General features: G+C 38.3%; 3 protein-coding genes across 3 annotated transcripts; 1 reads left to right on the forward strand and 2 right to left on the reverse strand.

Moving 5' to 3' along the window:
* Positions 1-1793: 1793 nt before the first annotated feature.
* LOC149382484 (wall-associated receptor kinase-like 9) lies at positions 1794-4772 on the reverse strand. Its single transcript, XM_089601507.1, has 2 exons — positions 3950-4772; positions 1794-3276 (listed from the first exon to the last, which is right to left on the reverse strand). The coding sequence occupies exons 1-2, from the start codon at positions 4770-4772 to the stop codon at positions 2099-2101; spliced, it is 2001 nt and encodes a 666-aa protein (XP_089457633.1). The 3' UTR covers positions 1794-2098.
* Positions 4773-6410: 1638 nt separating this feature from the next.
* On the reverse strand, positions 6411-10114 carry LOC149382485 (uncharacterized). Its single transcript, XM_089601943.1, has 7 exons — positions 10031-10114; positions 9056-9355; positions 8493-8948; positions 8273-8310; positions 7939-8192; positions 7544-7845; positions 6411-7450 (listed from the first exon to the last, which is right to left on the reverse strand). Exons 2-7 carry the CDS (start codon positions 9218-9220, stop codon positions 6563-6565), a joined length of 2103 nt encoding a protein of 700 aa, XP_089458069.1. The 5' UTR covers positions 9221-9355; positions 10031-10114; the 3' UTR covers positions 6411-6562.
* Positions 10115-13390: 3276 nt separating this feature from the next.
* Positions 13391-17122, forward strand: LOC149382486 (ferrochelatase 2). The gene is made up of 10 exons (XM_089600823.1): positions 13391-13601; positions 13671-13938; positions 14200-14343; positions 14545-14646; positions 14746-14849; positions 14940-15066; positions 15362-15514; positions 15977-16077; positions 16240-16441; positions 16553-17122. The coding sequence occupies exons 1-10, from the start codon at positions 13528-13530 to the stop codon at positions 16775-16777; spliced, it is 1500 nt and encodes a 499-aa protein (XP_089456949.1). The 5' UTR covers positions 13391-13527; the 3' UTR covers positions 16778-17122.
* The last annotated feature ends 1499 nt before the right edge of the window (positions 17123-18621 follow it).

Raw genomic sequence — 18621 nt, forward strand, 5'->3', positions numbered from 1 at the left:
ACTAAATTAGCCGCCTTTCATTTTCTTTCAGTCCATTCCTTCTATTTGTTATAGTCTTGAGCCCTAAATTTCCGCTGAAGGGTTCAAAGTAGAAACGGTAAAGATTTTTGTCACGAGTTCACGACTCACGACTCCCCTACAAAAAGCAATAAAGCCTAGAAACTTTCTTCCAACAAATCATGGTTGACTTGGGCCGTAGCCAATGAGGAACAGGCAAGGTCCTTCTACAAAGGAGTATGGAAGTAAAATAATCGAAAATTGATCAAATCTTGTGGTCCCTAAATTAGTATAATTGGTTTACGTAACACAAATCTATATGTGTAACACAATTAAAAATCTAACAACACGATGTGTAATTGGTTTATTTAGATACAAATCTTGTAGTAAACAAAAAATATATTAATAGTGGAGAATAAATATTAGCACGTCTCTCTTCATATAATTCATAATGAATAAATTAAAAAATAGATACAAAAATTACAAATTCGTGTTGAAAGAATTATAATAAAATAAAATTGTACATGGATAAGGGATCAACAACGAGTGAAGGCACTCGCTTGGCTTCTCGAAGACGTTTTGCGATAGCAAAAGAGCAAGGCCGTCCCTGGGCTAAGGCGAGCTAGGCTCAGGCCTAGGGCCCCATATGTGGATGGGCCCCAAAAATTTACATTTTTTGCCTATTTTTAAGAAAATTTACATTTTTTACCCTAAAAATTTACACTTTTGGCCTATTTTTTTAAAAAAAATTACATTTTTTACCCTGAAAATTTAAATTTTTATTAGTATTTTAGGGCCCCAAAATATTGATTCGCCTAGGGCCCCCGGTGAGTTTGGGCCGGCCCTGCAAAAGAGGAGTCATTTGTGGAGATGATCGTGAAGGACTCCGAGCATAGATCGCTATAACCGGGACTTGGTGAGGAAGAGAATAAAACACAATTAATAAACCATATCCCAAATTTCAGTACAAACAAAACCGAATAGACCAAATAAATCGTCATGCAAAACCATTAGAGTCTTGCAATTTTGAATCTCGTATTCAATCCAGCAAAACAAATAAATCAAAAATCAAAATCATCAACCATAAACCAAACATTGAACTGACAAACATTAAACTATAGCATTCAAATAACACACTCTCATGTGATGTTAAAATTGAATTATTGGGATCAATTTGTAATGGAAAATCGAATAGAGGTTGACTTCGAACAACAGTGATAACGACGAGGAAAATCGAACAACATGGAATATTTGGAAGAAGAATTAAAATGTTGTGCAGAATGACACATCGGTGTAAGAAAATGCAGACGAAAAAACGCAGAGATATGAAACACACAAGCTTAGAAAATAAATCTCAGAGAAATGACAATAATCACCACAAAAGGCAGAAAATAAACATTGAGCTTATATTCATCAATTGATGAGAATCAATATAGCATATTAATAAGTCAAACATCCATTAAAACAAATATGCCTAAAATGAAGGATTGAATAAGAAAAAGTAAAGCAGAACAACACATACCATTCTATTTCAGTGGAAAATCAACACCACGTAACATTCAATTTTGAGTGGAAAGTTACTAAAATTTAAAACAAAAGGACGAAAACATAAAACACACAGTATAAACAAAAATAACCATCAAATGGCTATTCTTAATATAAAAATGAAAATTTTGTCTATTTTCCGTAGTTTATGTTTGGCATGGTTTACCGCGTATTAGACATCAGCGACAAAATCTTTGTGATTTATTTGGTCTAACAATGTCAATAGTCCACACTTAAAATAGAGTGCTGCTATTTATCACGATTCACGATTTCTCACGATCCACCCAATGAGTGAATTACTTATACATATATAGCCTTAACAAAATCTTGAGTAACAGAGTTGTACAAATGTATCAGGCTGTTACAATTGGGGTTATAGTATTGAATATATACAGCATCGACATTGATAAACACTACGAGGCATTTTTTTACAGGTATATTGCATAACGACGAGTATACCTTATATCGACGAGGAACCCAATCATAACTTACAAGGGTAATACCGTTTGCCGATGAAAAAATTTACCGAGACATAACCGATGCTTACTGCTAGTACTTAAACCCTTGGTTCTAAGGACCAAGTCATAACGGTCGACTCTGCATAATCTCGTGTGTTTCTAGTATCATTAACATTAGCAGTGAAGTCCAAGTCACCGTAAAAGGAGCGAGTCTCCTCCATTTCCATGATCGTTTGGTTATTCCTGAGTCCTTCCAACGCAAGAGACACTTGTTTCATCGTCGGCCTCTTCTTCCCGCTCAGCCTCAGACACCTCGCCGCCAGCTCTGTCACGGTTCGAAGATCGCCCTCGTTCATATCTCCGGCGACACGAGGGTCGACGATCTCGTAGATCCTGTTACCTTCCTTGGTCAGCGAAATAAAGGTCGAAACCAAGTTCTTTCCGTCGTTGTCTCCATAGAAAGAGTAGGGATTTTCCCCGGTGAGCAACTCCACGAGCGTCACGCCGAAGCTGTAAACGTCGCTCTTGTCAGTGAACTGGCTTGATCGGAAGTACTCGGGGTCCATATAGCCCATAGTCCCTTGGACCGCCGTGGTCAGATGGGTCTTTTCCTTCGGGACCGACCTCGAGGTCCCGAAATCGGACACCTTGGCGTTGTACTTGTCGTCCAAGAGCACGTTGGAGGACTTGATGTCGCGGTGGAAAACGGGGATCGAGGCCGATGAGTGCATGTAAGATATAGCCCCTGCCACGTCACACGCGATTTTCAACCGATTCTCCCACGAAAGCGAAGATCCGACTGTCCTACGGATGTGCTGCGAGAGCGTCCCGTTTGAGACGAACTCGTAGACTAGAATAGGGGTTTCAGTCTCGAGACAGAAGCCGAGAAGCTTGACGATGTTGCTGTGGTCGATCCGCGACAGAACGACGACCTCGTTGATGAACTGCTCGATCTGATTCTTGCCGATCCCTTTCGACTTTTTGACGGCCACTACAGTTCCGTCGGGCAACATTCCTTTGTAGACCGTGCCGAAACCTCCTTCGCCAAGAAACCGACTTTGACTATAGTTATCGGTCGCTCTCTGTAGCTCCTCGGCAGAGAAGAGCCTTGCTTTCTCTTCACTCGCGTTGGTCAATAGTTTCTCTTGCAGCAAAACCCCTCCGTTTCGCTTGAAGAACTCCTCTTTCCTAATTGTTCCCTTCCTTTCCTTCAAGAAGAGATATAGCTTGTAACTTGAGAGGAACAAAACCAAGAGTACTAATCCAATCCCAACACCTGATTAGGACATCGTTTCATTAGTAACACGAAAACTGCAAGAGTTCCAAACCTTGAACCCAATACAGGTCAAATCTATAGTGATTTAGTAAACAACAACAAAATCTGCCATTGCTATATTGATCCAGATTATTTAATGAAGAATGAGCATGAGTTAAAAAAAAATAATAATAATAATTTGTTTCTATAAATTTAAATAAACATGAGCTAAAAAATGCTGGGAGTGATAATGAAGAAATGTCTACAACACCCAAATTCAATACAATTTGAAGGATTTTATAGGTTTATTGATGAGGGCTTAACACAAGAATTTTATAAATTTCAAATGAAGAAAATATTTTACTTCACATTGAAGACCAAAATAGATCAGCGCAAATATTTAAAAAATAATAATAAAAAAATACAAAAAATAATAAAAAAATTGGCTACTTAAACCACCTAAACTATAGGAATTGTAAATTAGTCAACATTTGGTAAATACTTTGTAAATAGTCAACTTGCATACGTGACAACCTATTAACTACCTTTTTTTTACATGTTTGACTGAGTTAAATAAGTCTTTTATTTATCTAGTTAACTTGGCTATTTACAAGAAATTAACCAAAGGTGGATTATATCACAATTCACTATAACCGTGTGGCTATATAACTTAATAACAAAAAATAATTGGTACCTAAAGCAGCAACGGTATTGGCCGGAAATCTTTTTTCGCCGACGGAAACGCATTCGGATCCTCCAGACCTCCGTCTCTCACCAGCCGGACATCCGCAGAAGAACATCCTCGGATTCGCAGCACAACTCTCGTCCTTGAGCGGAACCAGCAAAGGCGTGCCGGGGAAGATCACAGTCTCTTCAGACAACATATTCGCGTCCAAAACATCCCGACCGCTCACTCCAAACGCCGCCCCAATCGAAGAAGCCGTGTCGCCGCTCGCGACCGGAAAAGTCAGCAGAGCTCTAACGCCGTTGGCCGTCTGGTTGGCGGTCGGGCAGGCGCACCGGACCCGCACGATCACCTCCGACACCAGCGAGATGTTCATGAAATCGTAGCTGGGGTTCTGACCGGCGAGGGCAGCGCAGGTCGTGAGGCCGCCGTATATCTCGCCGGAGATTCTGTAGTAAGTGTCTTTGGGTTTGACCGAGTAGGCCGCGAAGTGCTGAAAGTAGTTGACCGGGCAGGCACAAGAGAGAGGGACGAGGATAGGCCGGGCGGGATCGAGGTCGGAGTCCGGGGAAACGCCGCTGAGCGATGACGTGGCGAGGGAATCAGCGCCGAGGAGGCGTGCGATGGTCGAGACTGTGGAGTACGACGGCGGTCTCGGCCGGAACGCCGCCAGAGACTCGCACGAGAGCGAGTCTCCGGCGCGGCAGTGGTAACCCTCCGATGAGTTTCTGTTGGCCGACGAGCACGTGTTGTTGAGATAGGCTTGTTGGCTCTCCGATGCCTGGAAGTGAAACAACACCGCGATGATAAAAAACGTATACTTGACCTTCATTTTTCGGGGATTGTTGGGAAGATTTTTAATGATGCAACAGTCTTGAGCCCCGATTCCATTGAAAACAGGCTCGAAAGTATAGTTTAAAACTCGTCATGTTTGACTATGGGCTTCAGACTTAGTCAACAAGGAACCGAAAAGGCAAGGTTGCGGAATTAAATAATCCTGAGTTTCAATGATTAGCTTTATTATAAAATTGGAAGTAAATATCCAGCATCCACAAAGCATTGACTTTCTTCTAATTGGAATATCGTCACACCATAATTAATAATACAAATAATTGGCTACCTCGTAGCCGTCTTAACCACTAGCAATTTGATTTTAGTCAATCTTTCGTTAATTTCCCGTAAATAACCATCTTGCTTATGTGGCAGCTTATTAATTGAAAAAAAATTACACGTTTACCCTTATTAATTAAGCTGACTAATTAAAGATTTTTTTTTAATTTGAATCTTTCTGATTTGGAAAGAGTTTTTAACGTGTATTTCAGGATTTTATGGACGTGCATTGACTTTAGCTAAGTTTGTTTCTATTTTCGTGGCTATTAATTATGGAATAAAATCAGTAAATATATTCTTTTATTTACTTAATATTATTTGATTCAAAACTGCGAATCATCCTCGATGAAACAATTGGTATTCACTGTAAATATGTTTTGTATTTACAATGCATTTACGATGAAACAATTGGTATTAACTGTAAATCAGTGTTGTATTTACAATACTGGATAAGAATTCACCAGAATCAAAATCTCAGCAAATTCACAATCACTTAAACAAATCTCGTTCACTCAAAACCATCAGCAATTCCGATGAAAAAAGAAGAAGAAGAAGAAGAAGAAGAAGAAGAAGAAGAAGAAGAAGAAGAAGAAGAAGAAGAGAGAAAAAAAATGAAGGATCATCATAATACAAGAAATCCTGTAATCCCAATTTTTCATTAATAAAAAAAATATTTAGGTTCTTCTTTCCCAGTTCTTCTTTGCGTAAAATATTTGGAAAATCGTCGCCGTCAATATACCAGGCATGGATATTTCGAAAATCTGCAAATTGAAAAGAACAAATCAAATCAAGCAAATCTGCCATTGGAACAAGCTCCACCAATCCAATCCGATAGGCACAGTCCGTTTTCCGTCACCATCGACGAGTGTCGGCCAATGTTGCAGAGGGTGGGCGAGTGTCGGAGCCGATGTTGCAGAGGGTGGAGCGTCGACCGATGTTGCAAAGCGTTGATTTTGATTTTATCGGTTGTGTAGAGATAAAGAGAGAGTATAGATATATGCATTAATGAAGTTTTAAATGCTCCCTCAATTTGTGCGAGTAGTTATGGCCGAATATTTTGTTTTCTATTTGAATTAATAGGCTGAAAATAATGAGCGGGAATTTGACTAAGAGTTATTTGAGATCATTCACATCTTTTAACATACTGTAAATAAATTGATGTGGCTATTAACAGGAAATTAACAGAAAATTGATTAAAACTAAAACCCTTATAAGCTATATACCTATATAGCCCTTAATAATAATTAAAAAAATTGAAGAAGTCCGTACACGAAACAATTTTTCCTTTTACCTTTTAAGCTTCTATTTCCTAGTTTATGCATCAATTTCTCTCCGCAAGAAGAGCACGGAACATGGATAGTACTACAAGAGATTTCGCACGGTACAAAATTGTCAGTACATACAGACAACAGACACCATTAACTACGGTCTAATATTACAATAACACCACAACCATACAACACAAAAACAGTTGGATTAAAACCACGAGCGAAGCGATTCCACACCTTAAATCTAAGCGCATCGTTCATCCGATATCGTCTCTTCAGAAGAAGGATCGCTCTCGATAACAATCACGCGATCTTCTCCGAACGAACGGTCGGGATTTCCCCTCGTCCCACCGCCGCGAGGCCACGCCACGTGGACGCGCATCATCTGGGAACACGCGATCGACGACGCGCCGAGAACCGCCGGAGAGAAAACCGCTTCCCTGAGCCAGTGCGGGAGATTTCCCTGCGAAGTCGTCGAAGGACTAAAGCTCGCCGCTTGATAGTCGAGGTACGGCGCGCCTCCTCCGATAGTAGGCTTACCGTGGATCTGCTGCGTGTGATTCGTCCCCGACTTGAATCTCGCCCTCCGAGCCCGCGGACCATTTCGCCCTCTGCTTCGACTCTTATTATTATACACATCTCCGAGAGACAGTATTGTCTCCTCCGCCGACGGACGCTGGAAGAGCTTACGCTGTTCCTCTTCCCATTGGTCGGCGAGTTCGGTCGCGGACCTCCAAGGGGAAAATCGCAGCCGAGGGTCTCTGACCATCGCGTTCCAGTTCTCTCTCCCGTATCTCCTCACGCCGACCCATAGAGAATCCAGCTCTTCCTCGGTCCACTTGAGCACCGTCGACTTGTGCCTAAGGAACGACGAGTAACGGCACGAAGAGGATCGTTGTTGCGTTTCGCAGAGAGGAATCGGGAAAGGAAACGTTCGGAGCTCGTTGCTGCTATTAGTAGAGGCGAGTAATCTGGTTGTTTTGGGCTTGGTTGGCAAGGAAAGGCCTAAGAACGGCGGAGATTTTCTTTTCCGCGGATTATTCTCCGTCTCGAAACGGAATCTTTTTCTTACATCCTCGGCGTGCTTGAACGCCGAGCGGAAGCTGTCCTCGGTTCTTTCTTCGGGAAATAGCTACAAAATGAATGAAAACACGAGTGGAAAAGAATAATTACGAATCGAAAGATGGGTCTATTAATTTCACTACGGCATTGCGGTAAATTGTACCTGCAAACATTTGTTTTGTGACATGAAATCCTGAGGAACAGAAGCCGTATTATTGTTGTCCTCGCAATCGCCGCCGGGTTCTTCAACAAGCGCACTTGCTTCTCGAACCAGACACGAATGGTGGTTCGAAACAGATTCCTCTAATCTCACTTTTGGGATATTTGACGTCTCTGGCGGCAGGAAATTTTGATGTGAAACAAAGGCATGGCTTCTGCTAGTCGAGTCCATTGACCCCAAAACAGTTTCAGTCACACAATGCACATATGGCTTTTCGGAATTCGACTCCAATGTACCACTTGAATCTAATACCCAAGAAAAAGCGCCATTGAAATTATATAGTATTCAGATAAATCTAAAGCAGAAGAAGTTGTGAGTCTCGAGATCAGAGTGTTTACCGGTCGGAATAAGAGACAGGTCTAAGACCAGACGCGGAGTTCGAGATTCATATCTTTCAGACGTACAGATTTTTTCCGAGTTTTGAACTGAATTCAGATCTACGCCTCTGGAAGATGAGTCTCTCGTCACATTATTCAACGATATATCTTGGCAGCTTGTATCTTCGGGGAAATCAACTACCTTTTCACCTTCGTGCAAGACATTATTCGATACATTTTCCCCATCAATTGGTCCTTCTCTCTCGACGATGAAACTATTCAGAATCGATAGCAACATAATTACAACTATGATAATTATCACCATTTCAGTTCTTATAAGGTCATAGGGACTTACTTTTCAGCATCTTGACACTCAGAATCAACTTCCGGTATCTGTCATGAGATCAAGAAGACCGAGCATCAGAAACTATATAATTACAACAATCATAATATGAGCACGCTCATGTGAAGATTTGATCCAATCTTGAATCAGGTATATCAAACGTAGCGAAACAATTTTCTCTTTCCCAGTGTTTTAAATCTTATCGAACAGAGAACCAACTAAGAAAACTTACTCTGGTCTTAATTTGGGAGATCGTATCATTCGTAGCAAGAGCTTCTGTGATCTTTAAACCCGCTGCATCACAGCCCTTTTCAGATAGGGAAATATTACTCTGCTTGTTACTGATTTTATCATCGCTTTTCCGTTTACATCTTCGAACAAAAGTAATCAGCGGCGCTTTATCTTTGCCTAGCGACGCATGAATCCCCTTGATCGGCGTATTTGACATCGATGGAGTGTCGTCTGATTCAAAGCAGTGTTTCCTCTTCAAAGAAGGCTCTACTCCAACATAATCTCTAGAGTGAGGACCTGAAATTTCATCCCTGCGATCACTTGAAGTTGAATCCAATCGAATCGAGGATTCTTCCGTGTTTTTCTTCGCCTCATATCTGTCGGAATTTTGTGTTGACGATGGCGATTCTTGTTTGTCAACACAACCGCGATGCAAGTCTCTCTCTCGACAAACAGGCTTCAAGTATGAGAAAGAGATCACACAAGACAAAAATTAGCTATCTTTGAATATCACAAAATCGCATTAAAAATTTAAATAGCGAGTGATAGTATTAAGACTCTTACCGAAGAATTTCCAGTTTCATCTTCTGGTGAGAGATTATCGATCAATTCACCGCACAAAGTAATGTCGTTCGGTACAGGAATTGGAATCTTGGACCCATTTCCGTGGCCATTACTACCAGACAGCCTCTTTCGCTTGTATGTCAAAAACACTTTGCAACCCATCATTTTTTTCAAGCTTTCTGATCAAGTAAGATTATTGCACATTCTGGAACGAGAAAAAAATAAAAAATCCAAATCTTCACTTTTTTCCCGATAAGAAGAAGATCACTTCTATATATGGCATCACATCCACAAACACACCTGCAAAGATAGAATCTTTTTCCCATAAACCAAGTGGCTATTATAACGTCGTGAATATATTCAGTGTTCATCTGAAAACACACTTTAAAGTTTTTTTCAAAGAATCCACACAGTTCTTTCAAAATTCGATAATTTCTAACCAAACACAGAGTTTGATTGACAAAAAAAACCCCAAAAAAACTACGAATACATTTCAAACATTAATGGACTTACTTTTTCTTCCTAACCCATCAACAAAGCAAATCTCCAAGAACCGAACATTGAGAGTAGGAGTAATACTTGGATACAAAAAAAAAAAAAAAAATAAAGACTACATCATAAGCAAGTAATTATGCATTCTTTCTAAGGACTCACAAATGGGATTATCTCTTACCAAAAAAAAAAAAACAAAAAAAAACAAACCCCAAAAACGCCTTATTTCTTCCGCAAGAATCAATCTTTTCTGGCTTCTTTATTTGGATACCATACCCACAAATCTCCACTCACTCAACTAGACCACCGTTCATTACATTTCTTTTCTTTAATTTTCCTTTCTTTTCTTTTATTTTATTTTATTTTTTACTAAAAAAAGAAAAGATACCAGAAAAGAAGCAAAAACCAGAGTTGCGACTTTATCAAAGCAACAAAAGAACCTAACTTAATCTCAAAAAGCAAAATGGGTTTAGAGAATCAAACCTTGAGAAACTCCGGCGAAGAAGCACTGAGTACTGTGTCGTCTGGCATCAGACACTACAAACAAAGCATAGGCGAGTAATTTGTTTGTTTAAATTTCTTTTTTTTAATATTGTTTTTTTTTTTAGCGAAATAGAGACTGAAAAAAGTTGAAAATAAATTATTGAAAGAGATATATTTATCATCGTCTGAGCTTTCAGCCTTCAGGACCCACTCTTATTTTATTTTTTTCCCCGAAAATCTCCCAATTTTATATGTAAATAGGTGATTAACTACTCTTAAATAAAAATACTTTTTTAATTCAGGTGGACCCACTCTGTGTGCTTTTTTGTAGGCTTCGCGCGTGGAGTTTAGTTCACACACATGTATAGTTTTTGCGCGAACAGCTGGCGGGTTTTATACCTCGGGCTTTCCCACTCTCACTTTCTCGATGTTCTAACTCACGCGCGTTAAAATGGCAAAGACAGAATCTATCGCTTCGATTCTCGGTTTCTGTTAACGCGCTCAACTATAAAACGACAATGGTGATGACATGGCAGCTCTCATGGGTCCCACTGCAAGTCAACTCTTCATCAACTTTTTTTTTTTTTTTTGTAAGTAACCTTCTAGGCTTTTGTATGTATGTATGAATTCATCTCCGCGCCAAAACCTTAATGTATATGAGTATTGAGTATTTACTTAATTTCTCGAGCGCACTCCTAAACGGTTCCATTATTAATCACTCTTTCGTTGTGTTTACAATACATCGCAAAAATAATATAATATGTGTTTACTCATGACCGCATTCGATGACCGCAATTTTCATTCAAGTTGTTACATTTTCTTTTCGCTTCGAGGAACAAAAAGTTTAAACAACAATATAATATTTGATTTGATTCAATATTATAATATGTGTTTACTGTGAAACTCTTGCGTGTGTCTTAGACGATTTGATTTGATTTAATGTAAATTCTTAATTGTTATTGTCAATTTTCCATCGACACTCAAAACACACGTGATAACATAAGTAAGAGACGAGTTGTTAGCGTCGTTTTTTGGCGTTCTCAAAAAATTGTGTTTGTGTAGAGTAAATCCGAAATGCCACTATTAAACACAAGTGTGGGAGATTGTTATAGGTCCCACTTGCCAACGTGTAAAGTCTGTATATAAGCTCTTTACTGTTAAAATCATTAGTAATCAAATCTGAATAATAAAGTCTGATTCAATCCAAACACATTTCTCATTTTTCTCTCTTCTTCTATATTGTCCCTGGTTTGTTAGCTACGACCTCTTGAGGATCCTTGGAATCACGGAAAGTCGTTTGATCCTGAGAATAACATGATTATGACGAGCGAACCCCGAAAATGTCACAATCCAAGGTGACTGTGGTGGCGGTGGTCGTCGGTATTGGTCTTTCTATCGCTACATAATTTGCTTTGCGGTCTCTATCACCTAAAATAAGACGAGCACAAAATAAGTTAAGAGGGCTCAAAGGGATTCCCCCTCAAAGTACACTCTGATACTCAAAATTAGTCTGATTGTCATGTGAGCCGAGGGATCTAAGTCTTATCTCTATAATTAGAGCGAAAAATGAGGAGATAGAGAGAGAGATAGAGAGAGAGAGAGAATAATATATTTCAGTAGAGTTTTGTCTTAGTGATAAATATTTTATCCTTCTTCTTGAGTTGAGGTGGTACGTACAAAGCTTGTGTGTTGGGTGTGCTTATACGGACACAAGGAGGTTAAATTTTGTTACCTTGATTTGAACATGAGCAACCACGAGCTTAAATTCTTTCATTTTGCTTTAAATCACTGTCGGAACCTCGAGAAGACAAAATTGAGAAGAAACACTTTCGGACCATAGAAGTTGTGAGGAGATTCGAAGAGAAAGAAAAATTAATAGGAAGGAGACGAAATGAACAAGAAGTTACCGCACATGCGAGCTCCGACCGCTTTCTTTCCTTTTTTCTCTCTCTCTCCAAACTTGCATATATATGCATGAATGAGAAATGGGTAAAGAAACCCACACGATTAAGGAAGGTACTAAGGGCTAATTGTATTACTAATCCTCCAAAAAGGTTTGTGTTATACTTTTCTCCCAAAAATAAATTATTTTCTCGCAAAATAGTCCTTTCTCTCTACAATTTTACATTATTCTTTTGATTTAGTAAAATAAAATAAAACATATTTAAAGCGTCTCATATATATAGTCAAGTAACATCAACCGACCAAATGAGCTACAACAATTATATATATCGTGCGTGTAATTTGAGCATTCTATATATACCCATTTGTGTATTAAGTAAATTTGGGTATATTTACGTAAATTTGACCATATTTATAAAGCTGTATATTTAGCGAACGTTACATTTATATCTATTAATTTTTTTTTTGTTTCATCCCGAGTTAGCGAAGACCTATGCACTCACTAATCTCTACATAGTTCCGGCCCAAGTCAAATACATGCAAGTATTTTGTCTAGGCCGCCACTCTACTTTTACATATATTTTTATTATTCATCATTTTATGTTCACGTAATAAAATTGACATTATTAATTTTAATTTTTTCATTTTCTTATTCCACCATTTAAAAATTATTCAAATTTTTTTTTTTTTTTTTTTTTTTTTTTCATTTTTCATTAAAATAACGCTCAAACTTTGTCTTTTAGACTCCCTACATAACATGTTCCATTTGCAATTATGTTCAAATCCGCTCTTACATGAGATTAAATTTAAACTACGTTTGCGTAAAGTTTCTACCTATTCTATAATTTTGACTTTCCATTAGAGAAATTTTATAATTTTGACTTTCCAAGCACATTTAATTCATGAATAGTCTTGAATTTGATAAAAGATTATATTTTAGACCAGTTTTTAGACAAAAAATACTCTTAGACATTAATGTCTATTTGATATAACATATACGTATTAATTATTTCAATCTATTTAATAAACATTTTGGATCGATTCTCAACCAGAGATAGAGATTTGTTGTGTCTGAAGAAAAAAAATCTAAGTTTTTTCGCGTTCATAGATTTTATTGGAAGAACCATACGTAGAAGACACTAAATGACACGCAGTCATAGTTATGATTTTCGAATTATTATTTTTGAAGTGCATGATTTCAGATCAAGAAGGGATCCGTGTAATTCATAAAAAATTTCCCGATTTAAAAAAATAAAATTCATAAAATTTCTCATGGCGAAACTGCACAAAGTAGTCAAAGATCTTTATAGCATAAAGGATAACATGTTTGGACTTTGGACCATATAATCGAATATCAGAAAATGATTGTTAAAAAATATATGAAAAGAGAGACAATGGTACAATCCCGAATAAAACCGTAGATCAAATACAAGCGTGGTCATCGTAATGCCACGTGTTCAAACCAAACGCTAATTTCCCCCAAGTAGCCAATCGCAATTATCCGCTTTTTCCATGACTTGACGATTCAACCCTCTCTTCTCCGACTCTCACTAGTACACTGTAATTCCATTACTTCGCAGTCAAGGCTCGATTCCATGGCTGAGTCCATAGCGACCTTACCGTGGACCGTCACTCCCAATGCTAACCTCGATCACCATCACCATCAACGGTAAGCATCGTCGTCGTTTTCTTCTTCGTCTAGAAAATTTCGAAAACCTAATAATCTTTCTCTTCACAGACTGTTGCCTCGGGCACTCCGTAGCTCTACCGGTGGTTCAATCGAAGTTTTGAGAATGAGTTCGAAGCAATCGTCGTTGCTTATCTCCGAGAAACCGCGAAGAAAGCGCTCGCCGGTGCTGAAGGTGGCGGTCGATTCAGAGGCTCAGACAGTTCCGGCGACGCCTTTGATCGGGAACGATAAGATTGGGGTTTTGTTGCTGAACCTCGGTGGTCCAGAGACTCTCGATGATGTTCAACCATTTCTATTCAACCTCTTTGCCGATCCAGTAACGTTCTATCTTCGCTTTTATATTTTGCTTACGAAATCACTTGGATTAGGAATTCAGATGTCTTATAGGTGTTGGTGAAGTTGAGTGAAGATTAGGGCTCACTGATTTGCAATAATAAACTATTGTTAAAAAATATACTACTTTGATTAAAGTATTGTTAATTCCTTATTAGTTTATTCAATTCTTTTTCCCCTTGGACATGTCATGCGTGCTTGAGACTATAACAATTTTTTAATTGCTGAAACCATATGAAAACAGGATATTATTCGATTGCCAAGGCTATTTCGGTTTCTTCAGAAGCCGCTGGCACAGTTCATTTCTGTTTTCAGGGCACCGAAAAGTAAAGAAGGATACGCTGCCATCGGTGGTGGCTCTCCACTTCGACGGATAACTGATGCTCAGGTTATTTTCGTAAACAAACTCAGTTTGACTGGAAATTGTTTCAGCTTGTGTTGAACAAACGAATTAGTTTGGTAGCTTGGTTTCCCGTTTTGTTCATCTTATCTTTCTTGTCATAGTGTTACTTGTCGCAAACGAGATCATTTTCATTTAGTTATAACTTCTATTCTAGCTTTTCAACTAGGTATTGTTTTCGTTGTTCAGGGTGAAGCATTGAAGGAGTCCCTTTGGTCCAAGAATGTCCCAGCGGACGTGTATGTCGGTATGCGCTATTGGCATCCTTTTACAGAAGAAGCTATCGAACAGGTAACAACTTAACTTAAGTCACAGATTTACGTGTCATTAAAACCCGTCAATCTTTAAACTTCGCACACACTTGAGATTGTGAATTACCAATGTTTGTAGATAAAAAACGATGCAATATCAAAGCTTGTTGTCCTTCCGCTTTACCCACAATTTTCAATATCGACTAGTGGTTCAAGCCTTCGACTCTTGGAGAGTATATTCAGGTAAATCCTGACTCCAGCCACGACTTACAATTTGAGTACAATCCTTCTTTATATTTTATTTTCGCAACGCTCATGCATCGATTTCATCAGGGAGGATGAGTACTTAGTCAACATGCAGCACACAGTAATTCCTTCCTGGTATCAGCGTGAAGGCTATATAACAGCCATGGCAAACCTGATCGAGAAAGAGCTTAAAAGTTTTGACTCGCCTGAGAAGGTATTGCATGTAAAATTATATATATGATTGGTGTGATATTAACTAAAATTAAAAGGAACTCTACCTTTCATTTTATTTTCTCTAAAGAAAAGGGAACTCTGGCTTAACCTTCAGAATTACAAGGATTTAATCTCCAAGTAGCTGTCTTGTTAAAATTGTATATGGAGTTGGATATTATCTATATTCCTTTGACATTATGCGTATTTGATTGCTTTTAGACTGCTTATGGACTTCTCTATTACTGAGCATCAGTTCTGTATTTATCACTTGCCTCACTTAGTTTCATGTTTCTTAGTGTGTCATATTCTTTAGCGCCCATGGAGTGCCACTTGCATATGTGGAAGAGGCTGGCGATCCGTACAAGGCAGAGATGGAGGAATGTGTTGATCTGATTATGGAGGAGTTAGAGAAACGGAAAATAAACAATCCGTATACTCTTGCTTACCAGGTACTTCTGTGTATGAAATTATAGGTAGGATATATGATTCTGTAACAGACCACAAATATTTCAGTGTCTGTCACAGTCAACATCTATGAGAAGGTTCTTGTGGAATTCATTCAAATTTTAAATTAGGTCCTAAACAGAGATTGCATGAACAGTAAGTAAAAAAATTTCCAACTCTTCACGCTGCTATAAAGTGAAGCCTATAAACAAGATATAATATTTCCGTTCTACTTTTATTTATCAGCTTCTAAACTGTAAATGCTGCAACTCATTTCAGAGTTAGATGAAATGAAAATGACGATTAGTTGGCGTTTTTACATGATTTCTATCATTTAAGAGGATGATGATTTGGCTCCTTGACGATGGGCCTTTACGCATTCAGTCTTTTTGGCTATTCTGAAATGGAGGCATGTGCTTTTGCTTTAGTGATCTGTTTTTTTACTCTTACTTTGACTGTTCCAACAGAGCCGAGTTGGGCCCGTTGAATGGCTGAAACCCTACACGGATGACACCATAATTGACCTTGGGAAAAAAGGAGTCAAGAATTTGCTTGCCGTGCCAATTAGGTGGTTGACGTTCTCTTTATCATCTTGAACTTTCACTTTTCGTTTGTAACATCTCTCTCTCTATCTCTCTCTCTCTCTCTCTCTCACACACACACACACAGACGCATATATTTGACTAAAGAAATCTAGTTGAAGCACTGAAAGTTTGAGCTTGTTTCACAGCTTTGTCAGCGAGCACATCGAAACTCTAGAAGAAATTGATGTCGAGTACAAAGAGTTGGCCCTAAAATCTGGTATAGAGAATTGGGGCCGTGTTCCCGCACTAGGCTGCGAACCCACCTTCATTTCGGATTTGGCAGATGCTGTGATCGAGAGTCTCCCATATGTCGGAGCAATGGCAGTCTCTAATCTCGAAGCCCGACAGGTAATAAATCACTCGCATCTCATCAATATGTCGCAGTATCACAATCCAATCCCAGTTAACCCCATTTCTGAATCCCTAATCGCCATTTCGGATGCTCTTTCCGTTACGCAGCCCTTGGTTCCCCTCGGAAGTGTGGAAGAGTTATTAGCAGCATATGATTCGCAGCGCAGAGAGTTACCAGCACCGGTGACAGTGTGGGAATGGGGTTGGACTAAAAGTGCCGAAACGTGGAATGGAAGGGCTGCCATGTTGGCCGTGCTTGTTCTCTTGGTCTTAGAAGTCACCACAGGGCAGGGTTTCCTTCACCAATGGGGTATTTTGCCCTTGTCCCGCTGAAGAAAAGCCCAGTCCCATCTGTTTCTCAATCCTCAACAGACACAAGGTAATGAAGACGTGTAAAGTTCACTTTATTTCTCATATAAATGTCTGTTTCTTTATACATATTTGACTTCTATATTTCGTCCATACATGTACTCTATTGGTTACCAGGTATCATCTCTGATGCTTATAGCATATCTAATTTTTAGGTAGTCTTTAGGTGAACCACTATTGTTGGTAAGGAATAAAAAAAAAATGATATGTATTCATGATAAAATGTACTCCTAAAGATAATTTCCCATGGATATATGTTGTAAAATTTTGGGGTTTTTCAGCATTTAATTTACGGCCGTTGTTGAGTATGTATATTTATTTTAGTGTTGCACTGGATAGAGAAGTTTGTTAATGTGCAAGAACACACTAAATTGAGTTTTAAGTAAAAAGATATGCATATCTTTTCACCATGGGTCAAAATTATTTTTGAAGACCAAAAACTTCACAGCATGCACTGCAGTGAGGCCGCGCAAGACCTCGGCGAAGAACAAATTTGGAAGAAAATAAACACTTGCAATCTAAAATATGGTGTAACAAGTCAATTTAAAACATGCAATAAATGATGTCAACAAAATATCTTTATAATACACATTAGTTTGAAATTTGCCTCTGACCTGGTAAAAAACTGTGTTCTTGGCTCAAATTGGTTTGAAGGGACTTTTAACATCTTTGATTTAAAAACATACATATCTTATCAATTTTTTTGGCTAGATACAATGTATGTTTTTGTTTTAATATCATATAAGGACATGATATATATTTTTTTTGTTATTATAAATTTAAGATCTAGATGACCATATTCTGATAATTTACGTCTTTGTTGAGATGTTGTATAAAACTTGTGGATATATTCTGCTAGTTGTAATGTAATGGATAACATCCTAAAAAAAATGAAAAATGTGTGTGGGAGAAAATAGAACGTTAAGAGGGGATGAAAATGTAAGCATTCATAAAATGATGAACTGACAAATGACACAGGGATATCAATGAAAATAAACGGGAGGCAAGAAATGAAAGAGAAAAAATGCCACGGTGACATGAAGTTGAAGGCGACAAAGTACAAGTAGACAAGCATTAAAGATAGACTGACGAGTCCTTTTTGTTTTTTATTCAATTTCTTAAGATTTGAGCAAAAACACAAAATAACTGACTAAAGAAATTGAATAAAAAAACAAAAAGGATATATATTTATATATATATTTGAATCAATTTAATTATTCGTAAAAGTGGCGCACTAATAGGAAGAAACATATGAAGTTACAAGAAAAAAAATGACATTCTGGATTATTTGTATAAAAAGGAACCCACAGATAAATATCTATTTTCAAATCATCATATACGCAACGCGAATATCTCTGTGGTATATCTTAAATTAAAGGGCTTTTACGCATTTTCTCACATCTAATTTTAAAAACGACAAAGTAGTACGGAGTTTGATATAATTAATTTTAAAACGACAAAATAGTACGTCAACGAATGGACCCTAGTTTTTCACAATGGGCTGTAAAATGAGCATCTTTTTTTAGAAAAAAGCCCATATTGGAATCTGTAGCTACCCAACCCAACCACCAAACGCGCGCACTCTCTAGCGAACGTGTCTGCCCACGTAAAACACCGCTTTTTCGCCACGTGTCTTCTCCATTTATGTTCGCGCTTTCCTTTCCCTATTCCCTTTATTTTTTCGCCTTCGTTTGTTTGTTTCTCACACTTTTGCTGTTTTGGCGTTTAATATACATTCTCTTCCTTTGTATCTTCTTCTTTCTCCTTTCCAATCTGTATTTTCATCTCTCACTTCTTTCTTACTTTCC

Source organism: Urtica dioica, chromosome 11, assembly GCF_054948205.1.
Source record: "Urtica dioica subsp. dioica isolate 48M chromosome 11, U.dioica_male_clone48M_v1_H2, whole genome shotgun sequence".
Taxonomy (NCBI): Eukaryota; Viridiplantae; Streptophyta; class Magnoliopsida; order Rosales; family Urticaceae; genus Urtica; species Urtica dioica.